The 12,344-nt window shown below is 45.0% G+C and overlaps 1 protein-coding gene across 1 annotated transcript in view; it reads right to left on the reverse strand.

The window, feature by feature from the left end:
- LOC8052969 (teneurin-m) overlaps positions 1–12,344 on the reverse strand; it is a 109,675-nt gene that overhangs the window by 94,863 nt on the left and 2,468 nt on the right. Inside the window, exons 2-4 of the mRNA XM_040207508.3 lie at positions 7,736–8,094; positions 2,660–2,768; positions 1,132–1,236 (exon numbers count right to left, since the gene is read on the reverse strand). Coding sequence (XP_040063442.2) covers positions 1,132–1,236; positions 2,660–2,768; positions 7,736–8,094 — 573 coding nt within the window. The remainder of the gene's footprint in view (positions 1–1,131; positions 1,237–2,659; positions 2,769–7,735; positions 8,095–12,344) is intronic.

Here is a 12,344-nt window from a genome sequence, read left to right on the forward strand (position 1 = left end):
TTCCCAAAATCTGCCTCTCTTTAATTTCAGCGGAAGTAAATACTACACCACGACAACCACCGCCCGTGGCCACGGGGAGCAGGGCTGTTGGCGCAGATACGCCTTCTGATACACGAGCTCAATAACACGTTCAAATTAAATGTGTTTTTTTTTGTTTTTTTTAAGCTGCAAAGTGTTTTAAATGCCCCATATTTTGTAATGTGTGCTGATTTAGTAGTTCTAGAGGAGGCTAGAAAGTTTCTAATTTAAGCCATATATTTGAATATTATTAAGTAAATTGCATGGCTCTAGACTAGAGTAATTAATAACCTTTATATGCTGGAGGTTCCTATTTTGCTTGTTCGCCCGTTAGCAAACACAATTACAGCGTCAACCTTTTTTTTTTTTTTTTTTTTTTTTTTTTTTTTTTTTTTGTGCCGTACGTATTTTTAGCAGGAACGATCGGGTCGGTATTTTGTAACGATACCGATTATGTGACCGCTTTGATCTATCTAAACTGGGTTTAATGCTGTCCACACACGGTTCACTGAGGCTGTGTGTTTCAAATATTGCCCAAATGGATCCCGTTACTCCGGATGGTCATGTCACGTGAAAACACAGATTGAAAAAACGCTGGAAGCGGGTAGGTTTTAGAACGCCAAGGTACAAAGCCCTTACCCTGGAGAAAGATCGAGTAAATTTTGGAACACGGCCTGAGCGAATCTTTAGTCTTGTAGACGGAGCACGTCTTTAACATTTTGTATTTGTGACAAAATAACTGAAAGTACAGGCCACCAGTGTTTACAACCGGTTCTCGTAGTATGAGTAGAGCCGCGTTCCTTACATGTTCTACCTCGAGTACCGATCGGGAGGTTTCTGCGCCGTGCCAACGTAGGGCAACTGGCTCACCTTAGCCGCACGATCCTCTGGCAAACGACGGAAGTCTCAGCAACGCAACATGCCGACCGAGACATGGACAGATTCCGGGCACCTGTGCCATGAATTGAGCCCGCCTACGGGAGATCTGCCCGCCTTAGAGGGACGTGGTCGGAAACGAGAGATGCTTTCGGAACGCCATGTCGTCTACGAGTGCGGCCCCACCAAACGGTCAAGCGTCCAAGATGAATTATACGTATCCGAACGGGGACTCACTATCGGCGCAGTCCAAGCCAATGTAGCCGGGGAAGCAGTGGCACTTCCCGAGGTGGCAGTTACCGTGGCCATGGCAGTTGTTGGGACAAGATGTTGGCACGTCTCCTGCGGGGGGAAAAAATAATAAACGCTCACGCGATTAAACACCGGGAGGACGCGCGACAAGAGCTACCGGAGAAACAATTCACAATACCCGAGACCAGTTATAACGAAGTAGGTTATAACGAAATAGCAGATATAGCGAAGCGATCACGATTTCCCATTCTCTTTTGCCTTTCGTTATAACCGAAGTCGGTTATAACGAGATAGCAGATATAGCGAAGGGATTTCCGATTCCCATTGACTTCGTTATAAAACGTCTCGACAGTAGCTTCAGAATAAACTTTTTTTTCGAAGCTCTCCTTGTAAAGTTTATTTGGTTCCAACTTCGAAGGTACCGGCTGCCGTCAGCTTCGAAAACGTATGTGGTAATTGTATGTGCTTATACGTCTATTATACGAAAATTTGATCTATGCACAATATCGTATGGCATGCTGGAAATATGTTTCTTTGTAACCCCACTTGCATATATGAGGAACGCCGCAATCCCTCTACTAAAGCCGAAATCAAAATTGCGATCACCAGCTTCTCAGAGCGCCGTTCGTAGTCTACCTTTTTCTAAGCAACACTGACTGAGCAACGCGCAATACCAAAACATCACTTGCATGCGGTAATTTCTTATCTGCTTTCGATTGCTGTCTCGGCCGACGATTAGTGATGCTTGTCTCATTTCCTGCCTCTCTCATGCACTCTAACAGCTCGACAAGAATTCGGCTAGCGTCAACCAATAGCTCCACAAGAATTTGGTTAGTGGCTCGAGTCCATTCGTCGCAATGACGACAATAGCCGGACCCTAACAATGTCTGGAACTCCTCGCTTGTCCCGTGCTCTGCCAACCCCAGTGCGTGGCTATGATAAACACTAACGGCACATTTATGGCTCCACACCACGTAACCCCTTACTCTGGCTGCAAGTTGAGGCAATGAACGCCGCTCTTTTTTTTTTATTTTTTTGCCGCGACTGTTGTTGCGCGGGGAGAACATCTAGCGCGTTTCATGGGTTATATAAACGCCATGGATCCATTCTAAGCGGTATTCGCGCAAAGTATAAAAGTCGGTGCACCGCCCCTCGAGGGCAATTCGCCTTTCGCCTTTTAAAGATTCGCGTGCGACTAGGCACTGAGCCGGTAGAATGTACAGCGTAACGCGCGGAACGAACATGACGTCCCTTAGACATGTCCGTTGCCATGGTAGCCAGCCTGCAGCTACCTATTTTTCCTCCAACGTGAGAATTCACTTGTTTCTGCGTTTCGTTTCGTTCGTTCCCAAGAAGTATAGCTCCCATATTTACGTCGCTTAAAACGGCTTTTAACGTTGCGTGTCGCACTCTCACGACACTGTACGTGTTTGACGAGGTGGTTCAAGTATTGACGACCACGCCAAGATCAGCCGATCTACAGGTGCATCTCGTGGGCTCCTTGCACGCTTACTTGCGATGGCAGGATGGAAGGCGACGGAGGTGGGCAGGGAGTCGTCGTTGATCAGAGACAGGTACCATGTTCCGGGCTCCAGGAAATGGATGAATTCAGCCTCCTCCAGCTGCGTCGAAAAAAAAAAAAAAGAGTCCGCTCAATTAAACATTTGCCAAAAACACCACGATATGTCCTTTTTTTTTAATATAAAGTGTCCTACATTTTAGATGAGATAAATAGACGACGAACCAAGCGTTACGCGATTCACGCACGCTGAAATTAATGTAAAAGAAAGCTGTGAAATAAAGAAGCAATATTGCGCCTAAAAATTAAATACTGAAGCGTAATTAAAATAATAATCTTAATGGGTTTTTTTTTTTTTTTCGAAGCCAATTGCTACATAGTGCATTACCCACACAAGCATTGGCATGGTTGTAAGCAGGACCTGGCCATCTAAGCGAGTACGGCATGAATGTCAAAAAGACAAAAATAAAAGTCCTTAAAAGTCATATATTAATTCCTTTTTATAACAGAAGCACCACGGTGATCATTATTCTATAAATTTAAATCATTGCATACTCAGTAGCGCCCAGGGTAATAAAGAGTCATCTATTTTTTTATTATTCAAAAAAATGAGATTTATTTGATTTAAACAATTATAATTTGATTTAAATCAGATTAATTTTATTTAAATCACTGTATTATAGAAAGCAGTGACTCTTTAACAGTGTATTTATTTTTAAACGTGGCAGATTGTTCAATCCGTCTGATCGCTGCTAACAGTGAGGAACAAAGAATTGCTGTCAATTTAAACTACAGTTTAATTAAAAACTTTCTAATGATGTAACGTCCACCGTACAGAACAAAAAAAAAACAGCTTTATTTTTTTACTTCGCTAAAATTCCTTATGTGTTTTTCTTTCGCGTTCTCATTTGCTTGCGATAGGAAGTTATGTACTTGACGAAGTGCAAGGTGTTCCGATTTTCTCACAACGCTTCTTTCTGCTCGTGTTAAAAACAGACATAAATCTTTCTTGCTTGATTGTCGTTTGATTTCAGTACAAAACAAATCCGCATAGAAAACATCAAATGATAAAAAAAACCGGTAAAAAAAATGTTTTTTTGCAGGATTCTTTTTGCGGGAAAGATTTGTTGTAAATCATCAGTGAAAAACTGGTCTGATTTCAATCACACTTCAAATCATGATTTCAACCAGGATTAAAATTATCTTTATTTTCATTCTCTGCCCTAGCAGCGCCCCATCATACATTGAAGTGTTTTGATCTTTATTGGCGTATTTATAAATAGTACGCATGTAGCAGAAATAATTTCACAATATATTTTCTTTGCGCACATTGGGAGCGTGCTAGAAGAGCACGACGATAGAGTCTCTTTAGATGGAACCTTGCGCTTCTGGTATTGATGCTCTCAACATAGTTGCCTCAGCTATATTTTGAGAGCGTATCCTGCATTCCGTCCTAACAGACAAACACATAGTAGAGGCTTGTACTGTTCGTTGCAAGGAAAAAAAAAAACAAATTGTACGGCTTTTTTTCTGGATATTACTTTCGCCAATAATGTTGCTTTTGGTAAAAAATAAAGTCGTTATTGAGCGGAAGTGACGCTTATGGCAACTAGTAAAAAAAACTATACGTTAGTTGTCTTAGATTCCTTTTGCACTCGGGGTTGATGCGTCAACGGAGCCACTTTCAATGGCGGCGATTTCTTTTTCGTGTGGTGACTCGCTGCTTCTCGGATGTTTCCAAGTTTCCGTCGTTTTGCGGCTCCAGTGGATGAACCGCAAACCGACGTTGACGGGGTTAAAGTAAACCAGACATGACTACCTATTTCGTGTTATGGAAGGCAGTTCTTGACATGAACTGGCGCTTGCGCTGGTATATGTTGTTTTCCTTTTTTTTGCGTAACTATGGAGGGTTGGGTTAATGTTCTGTAACCCTTGGTGCTGAGTTTTCTTCTTCTTGCTGTAGTATATTATGATGAAAATGCCCTCGTAGCCTTGACCCATTTAAAATAAATAAATAACTATCTCAAGACTTGGCAGAAGGAAAACTTTTTTGACAGTGGTAGAAAAAAAAAAAAACTAACAACAGACAACAGCCCTAACTCAGCTAATGATTTTATTCATCCTGCTCATATAGACATATCTACACAGAAGAACATCCGGTTTTCAAGGACACGGACAGAACTCATATTCACACACAAAGAAAGACACAAAGAAACTGAAAAGCACAACCAACCTTAGATTGGACAAACGCTTTTGAACTGCTTTGCTTCTACTATCTCAAGCGTTCACAATCCCAGGAAACAATGTTTCTAAACGTGGTGCACCAAAAAAGCTGCCAGGTAGACCCTGCACTTCGCACTCCGACCTGTTCTAGACGGACAACCGAAACACACTCATTCCTACTAAGAATAAAAACAAGAAAAAAAAAACGCATTGATAAAAACGTGATGCATAAACAAGGCTACCAGGTTGATCCTGCACTTCGCACCCCGATTTCTACTAGATAGTCTTGAGTAACAAAAGACCACTTAAAGTAACCCATTCTTACTGTATATATATATATATATATATATATATATATATATATATATATATATATATATATATATATGTATGTATGTATAAATAGTCGCAATTCTTTTTAGACCTACTACCAAGCTACAAAGAAGCTTGGGTAATATTGCTTTTGTCCGGATTGTCTCATTTACAACTCTCTTGATGTTATTTACCTTTGTGCACTATTTCTCTTTCTGTTTAACACTTTACCTGCCAATGTTATAAGTCCCTTTTGTGGACTTCTAGGTCTGGACCGGGATGACGTTGGCGCTCTAATCCTCAACTTTCGATGGTCAATAAATCTTCCGCGTGGCATTTGTCATGCGTGACACGAACGACCCGCCGACCGGAAGCGCCCTTCTCACACTGAACCCAAGGATTCTTCGTCCTGTTTATGTCCAAACAGTTTTATGTTCATTTCTTGTTTAACAAAAACTCACACGTCCAAATGTATACGAACAAAACTACTCACACCTACTAATTTCTCTCACAATCGTGGAACAAGAAAGTCGCCCAAACATATCAGTAAGGGTATAATTTTTACAGAGGATCGTCTCCATCGTGAAGTGGAAGATGCCATCGATTCATCTCCAGCGGGGTCCAGCCCCGAGGTGCTCCTCTTCGAGCGGCTTACATCGAGGGGAAAACGAGGTTTGGACAGCGGAACGACCGAGACACCTGCCTCCACCCGTAGCACGGCTGGGCCCCTGTCTGCGCTGACAGCCCGCTATTGATCGAGCCCGCGACCGTCTTCGAGCTCTCCAATGGGGGCGACGAACTGTTGGATCCTTAGCCGTTTGGAGCGGTAGAGAGGAGGCGTGTTATTGAGGCTAGCGGGAACCCTCAAAGTTATCCTTTATTTGTTTGGACGCGCAAGGTACAAACAAAACTTCCCCTGAATTCTATTGAAGGCTGCTGTTGAGCACGTCGCAATTATTTCGAGAATTCAGAACAAAGATGTCTGTCATGCGGGAACAAAAGCGCAGAGTTTTGTAGGAACTTTAGTTTTAGAGTGTTCAACTGACGTCTTCCCAAGTCCACTCTCGGGACGGATGACAAAAGAAAAAAAAAATGCAACAGATTGCCTTTTGTTAGAGCTCTTGGCTCATACATTCATTCGATTAAGTTGAAAGAACAAGATCAAGTTCAAATGCAACAGACGTGAAACTCTGACATAGAAAACCCGTTTCAGACAGTGCACTGTTTCGGGAAAATATATCGCGAGCTGTGGAACTGAAATCACCATATCTTTCCTCTTGCATTAAGATGATCTGACGGGCTAGTTGGTTGTACTTCCTTATTGTTTTGCAGTATATATCCTCATTATCTGCCTTCTTGCTATTGCAAATAATAACAGGTGCCCCTTCGATGCCGCACGCAGTTTAACATTAAGCGAAAATACCTTCACTGTAACTGGTATACGCTTCTGAACTACATAAAACGATTCCCAGCCGACACAACCTTTTCAAAACTGTGCTGCACGAAAGTGCAACACCGATCTCTCAGAGAAGCCTTGCGATTCTAGGTAACGCTTGAAGTATTATTATTCGGCCAACAATAAAGTAAATATTCTTGTAACCGCTCATGGTAGAAGAGAGCATAGCTAGGAGCGAAGTTTATTGTATGCACTTGGGTTTTCTGAAACCAGGAGCAAATCAATAACGCGTAGCCGTGCCACTGCTCATAAATGATGCATACCCTTGACAAAGCTACGAACGGAATCGACACGGCAGTTCGTGATCATTGAAGTGCCTGTGTAGTTTTATTTCGACCCAGCTCGACTCCAGTGTCAAGACCAGACGTGCAAAGGCGGCTGATACTAAATAAGTTATGAAGCCATCCATGTCTTCATAAATTATGCATTTCTACTCCTAACAGAGCATCGTCACTGTTACACCATACGTGCCATGTATTTCCTATCGGTGTTCTTTTTTTATTTTTCCCTACAGACCACCATAGAATAAAATGACCCGCTTCCCCCCCTCCCCTTCCCTTCCTAATATAGTAGGCGTAGGTGACCTTGTCTTGTTTGGAAGACACTGCTTTCATTTGTCACTGTATTTGCCCAACAATGTGTGCTTTGTCTTGGAATGGCGTTTCTGTACTTTTTTTCCCCAAAGTGTAGATTGCAGTTTTCGTTGCATTCTGTACAATCGACTTCAAATGTGTTTTTGTTCTCGCCCGGTTTATGTAAAACCCACGCCTGCTACATCTCTAAATGTGAGCCAGCAGCATGTATGAATAAATGAATTATTAAACAAGTGCTCTAATTTCTCATTTGCACTTAGGAATGACTCTAGCAGTCTTATACTCAGACCAACCATTTTTTATGTTTACGTTTTTTTTTGTTTTGTCTTCGTAAACGATCAGTACTGTCAGTTGGGAAGGTTTTGTTGTTAGCTTTAGATCTAAAATGTATCCCCCTTTAAACTATACACTTGAATTTTCAGGGTGCACTTGAATTTTCAGGATGCACCGAGTAAGGGAATAAGCCCGGGGCCCAGGTGTACTCACAATGGCAGACCGCTTGTAGGGCCTTCTGTGCTCCATGGCCACGATCTCGACGAGGTCCCTGGCGGTGAGCGAGGGCGGCTCGTTCTTCCTGGCCAGCAGGGCTAGGCGGGCACCCTGTGGGGCCGTGATGTTGAAGCGCACGAAGGCCGAGTCCGGCTGGTTGAACCAGAGGTTCCAGGCGTCGTGGGCGTCCAGGTGCCTGGTCAGCCGAACGCCCAGCTTGGCCTCAGCGTACGCGTCCACCTCGCCCGGCAGCACGGGACGGCACGGCGGCTTGACCGCCGACGACGGCAGAGAGGACCGGGACGCCGAAGACGACGACGACGACGGCGCACCCACCGGAGATGGCACGCTGGGACCTACGACGTGTGGAGAGAGACGCGAGTTAGATGCTCTGTCCTCGGACGTGAAGGCCACCTGCCTTGGGTGGCCCTTGTTCTTAAGCGATATCAAAGGGATAGCTTTATAGGAGACACTTTGTAGAGATTTTGTCCTCGTCCGCCTGTCGTCGCTGCACGCGCGAAAAATGAGAGAAACGTTTATTTCTCCCCTCTTTCCGCGACTAGAGAGAAGTCGGGACTCCGTCCGCCGTGCCGCGCAAAGCGAGCGCAGGCAAGCGAAGAGGGTAGTTTTGACTTCCCGTCAAGAATTGCGCATAGAAGGGCGACTCATCGTGTCGTCTGCTTGAAAGACTCGTTTAAAAGCATTACTTGCGTTATGCGAAATTTTGGCAGTATTCACCCCCTGCGCGTAATGCTGGATGGTTTTACAAGCCTCCACCGGGCTTTCCCACTTCACGTATCATTGCTGGCGGTCGTCAGTGGCATCCACGACGCCAGCCACGGCGGCAATGAGAATTAACCACGTCGCACCTCCGTCCTCAGGTGCTTGACGGCACTATTCCACCGGCATTGGGCGACGGTGGTACATTTATCGCTTTCGTTTCTTCGCACACAGTAAACAAAAAATACAATTTTGTTTGTTTGTTTGTTTGTTTGTTTGTTTTGCGCGGCGGAGGGGGCTTTTTTCCGTTCTCCCCGCTCACACGCAATAACGACCGGCAGGCGAGAAGGTCTTTCTTTCCTACTTTGGGGAAACGGAATCGCCCAGCGGGCTCGACAGTGTTCCGACGTGTCGCCGGGACCTTTCTCCGACCCGGGTTCCCCAAAACCTCGGCTCTCGGGACTTCTGGCTCGACAGGTAATACCTCCTCTTCACCTAGCTGGCCCGGGGCGGAGGAGGATGAAGACTCTGTGTATGTGTGTGTGTGTAGGGGGGGGGGGGGGGACGGCAGGGGTGCCATATTGGATGGGGGCATCGTAGTTATTTTAGAGAGAATTCAATAAACATTCTTGGACTTTCTCCTGACTCTGGTACAACATTTGTTTTATTGCTTATCTGTTCGAGAGAGACAGGGCAGCGATAATTCGCACGACGGTGTGTGTGTGTGTGGGGGGGGGGGCCCGGGGGGGGGGGGGCATCTTAGATGGGGACATCGTAGTTATTTTAGACAGAATTCAATAAACATTCTTGGACTTTCTCCTGACTCTGGGAAAACATTTGTTTTATTCTTTATATGTTCGAGAGAGACAGTGTAGCGATAATTAGCAACAACGGGGGAATTTAACGAACAGACCCAGAGTAATGTAGCCTAAACGTCGTCTGCATTGCCATGCAGAAATGGAACCGCGCTACTAGGCTTGACGCCTCCTTAAAGATCGCCGCTGCCGCTGAAAAAACACTTTGGTTACAACATTTACAACAAGGGCGGCAGTTGTTTCCCAGAAATTGCCAGACCACTACTTCGAAGAATTTCAGGCGGAATTCCCGGAGATGCGTATTTAGGGTATCACGACAAAAAGCATTTTGTTGAAATTGTTGATCGCCTTAGATTTTACGACTATAATTCTACTAAGAACTGACATATATTTCACCAATCCCTGTCAAATTCTGACATTCACATTGTTTTTTTTTTTGTTTTTTTTTTTTGCAATTGTCAAAGCAGTCTTTTTTTAAGTCTAAATAAATTGTATTAAAATACAAACAAAAGAAGATTTAGGATGTTTAATAAGGGACATGCTATGAAACTATAAGAAAGAGCTTGGAAGCGACGCCGTCGGTCCTTGAACAGGGTGTCACAAAAGAAAATTTGCACGGTCTCTTTTACCGCAAAAATTATCACCGAACGCTCATTCTCCGCCCAAAGGTAGCACTAGAGGTCACAACCAGATGCCACAGTTTCAGCCCGATCCGATAACTTAATTAAAAGTTATAAGTGATTTTCTGAAAATTTCAATGAGAAAATGGCGGCCGTCGGAGTTTTCAAACATATGGGGCTCTATGGAACCAGAAACCGAAAACGAGCAAGAATGGGCTCCATTTTCCCATTGAAATAGGAAAATTGTAATTATTCACAAATCTCAAATAATTATTCACAACAAGTAGGTCAATAATCTTAGATCACAGAACAAACAAATAACGAGGTTAGGAGGAAATGTGGCGTAGCGATACGCCTGGACATATCAGGTAAATAAATATCAGACTTATACTTGTGTTCTCCACAATAATCGAGTCACGCTCCCTTTCCATCGAATGGAAAACTGCAATTGCAAAACTTTTCTTCAAGGGGTGCCAACGTAGTTTGCTAAAGAACTATCGGTCAATATCTCTTCTACAGTCTTGCAAATATATTTGAAGAATATATTTACATCTCTTAGGTAATAATTACGTGTGCAAGTATGCCTGTTTTCGTGCATGACGTAGGTGTCCGCACGGCGCGCTCGCTGATATTGTTGCCACCGACGCTCTGTCTAGTGTTGAAGATCGAACTGGCGACGAAGATGGGGTCCAGCGCACGGAACGTCGCCGGAAGTTGGCGACAGTCACGCGCGTGAACCGCCAAGATGCACAGCATTGCAGAAGGCCACAACCGGCGGGAGGAGCAACAAAGGGAAAGCAAGGAGGCACGGAGTACTTGCAGCTTTGGAAACGACGAAAGCAACACTCGTCTTGGCGCAACGCGACGAAAGATGACCAAGAAGCCAGCGTCGTACAGTCTAAGAAAGATGGTCTCAAAGGACTAACGGCATCATTTGCTCCTCTGAACTCCCATTTATTCCCCGAAGAGACCATCTGGTTCGAACTAGGTATACCATGCGCAAAAGCTGGGGAGTAACAGCACTCGACGGGGACTAAGCGAGAGACGTGCCCGAGCAAAAGGACACATTAGTCCTCCTTCGACAGGGTGCATCCGTATGTTTTAGACCCCAAAGGCAAACGGAATACTGGCCCGGAAGACATTGCCGATATTTCGCTAAAACTGAGTTACTGAGAAAAACTCGAAGGCCGTCCCCGTGACCGACCTTTCTGGGTAGTCCTATGCCGATCTCAAAATCCGCGACGACGCACCTGATGCACAGCACATTCCACTCGGAAAGCACATTCAGGGGCAGTATCCAGACACCTTCATGTCGTCGTCGCTGTCTCACATAAGATTACGTTACAGATCAACAACGAAGAACGAACTCACCGCGACCGCCACGTCAGCCATTACAACACCTTGCCCACGCTGAGTCCCTAATTAGGGCTTGGTCGGACGTCCTTTGTAAAGACTCTTCCCCGGCCAAAGAAATCTATGTCCAATTCTTAGATTCAACCATATAAGGATACAAACTGTGCCTGAAAAGGAATCAAACAAGAATAACCCGTACATTATGTGTCGGCTACGGGAGGGCGGCCGATGGACGCAGCCAGCTACTGCTCCTTTCATAAAACTTACATCGTCGGGCACATCCTAGACAGAACCCTGGTATAACATCCTGGATTCTACTAGAACGTTCCAGAAAAGTGGCGAAAGCTCAAATTTAACCTAGGCTGGTGTAGTTCCAAACTTCCTCCCCCACTTGGTAGCCGCGTGCTCTGCCAACTCAATCTCGCGGTCTCAGGCACATTCACGAAACATAAGCGCAATGCATTGCTCTATAGAACCCACGCTAGCGGGCATTCGTATAGTCCTAAACACTGGCAGAAAGCCCATATAAAATACGCCGGAAGTAAAGGAGCACCTGAATCTAGAAAATGTTTGACGCTAGCTATGGCACCTCCATATTTGGTCTGTCATCGACCGGCTAGGACATGCGATAAAGTGCTACTACGGCGACACGTTTGGACATCACCCTGCACAACACCTGCCCCCTCTCATTGAATCCCTCAACGATTTCCAGGCAAAATCCGCGTGTTGTCCTCAATCCATATCCGCGTATTTCTCTTGGACGAGACCCCTCCAATATCCGCGCACCATCAGCGTCGTGAGAACAAGCCTGCTGCCGCAAGTGCACACTCCCGGGGAAAAGAAACTTCGTTAATACCCTCAAAATTCAAAGCCAGTCAAGAAGAATCGATAGCAGTGCCTCGTAGTCCTTTCTCTCTTCACGTTGTGTTTGCCTTCCACCCCGAAGCAGCCGCTCCCTTTCCTCGTGCAACCAATCACTCGAAAGAGAGAGAAAGAGCAAAAAGCAAGTCAGCTAGCCGAGCACGCCAGAGAGCCGGTGCATCTGTTGCCAGGCTGGAATTAGGCCCCCCACCAAATTCGTCGGCCAGCTGCTTCGTT

This window comes from Ixodes scapularis, unplaced genomic scaffold (assembly GCF_016920785.2).
Source record: "Ixodes scapularis isolate PalLabHiFi unplaced genomic scaffold, ASM1692078v2 PGA_scaffold13__105_contigs__length_92229423, whole genome shotgun sequence".
In the NCBI taxonomy this organism is placed as follows: Eukaryota; Metazoa; Arthropoda; class Arachnida; order Ixodida; family Ixodidae; genus Ixodes; species Ixodes scapularis.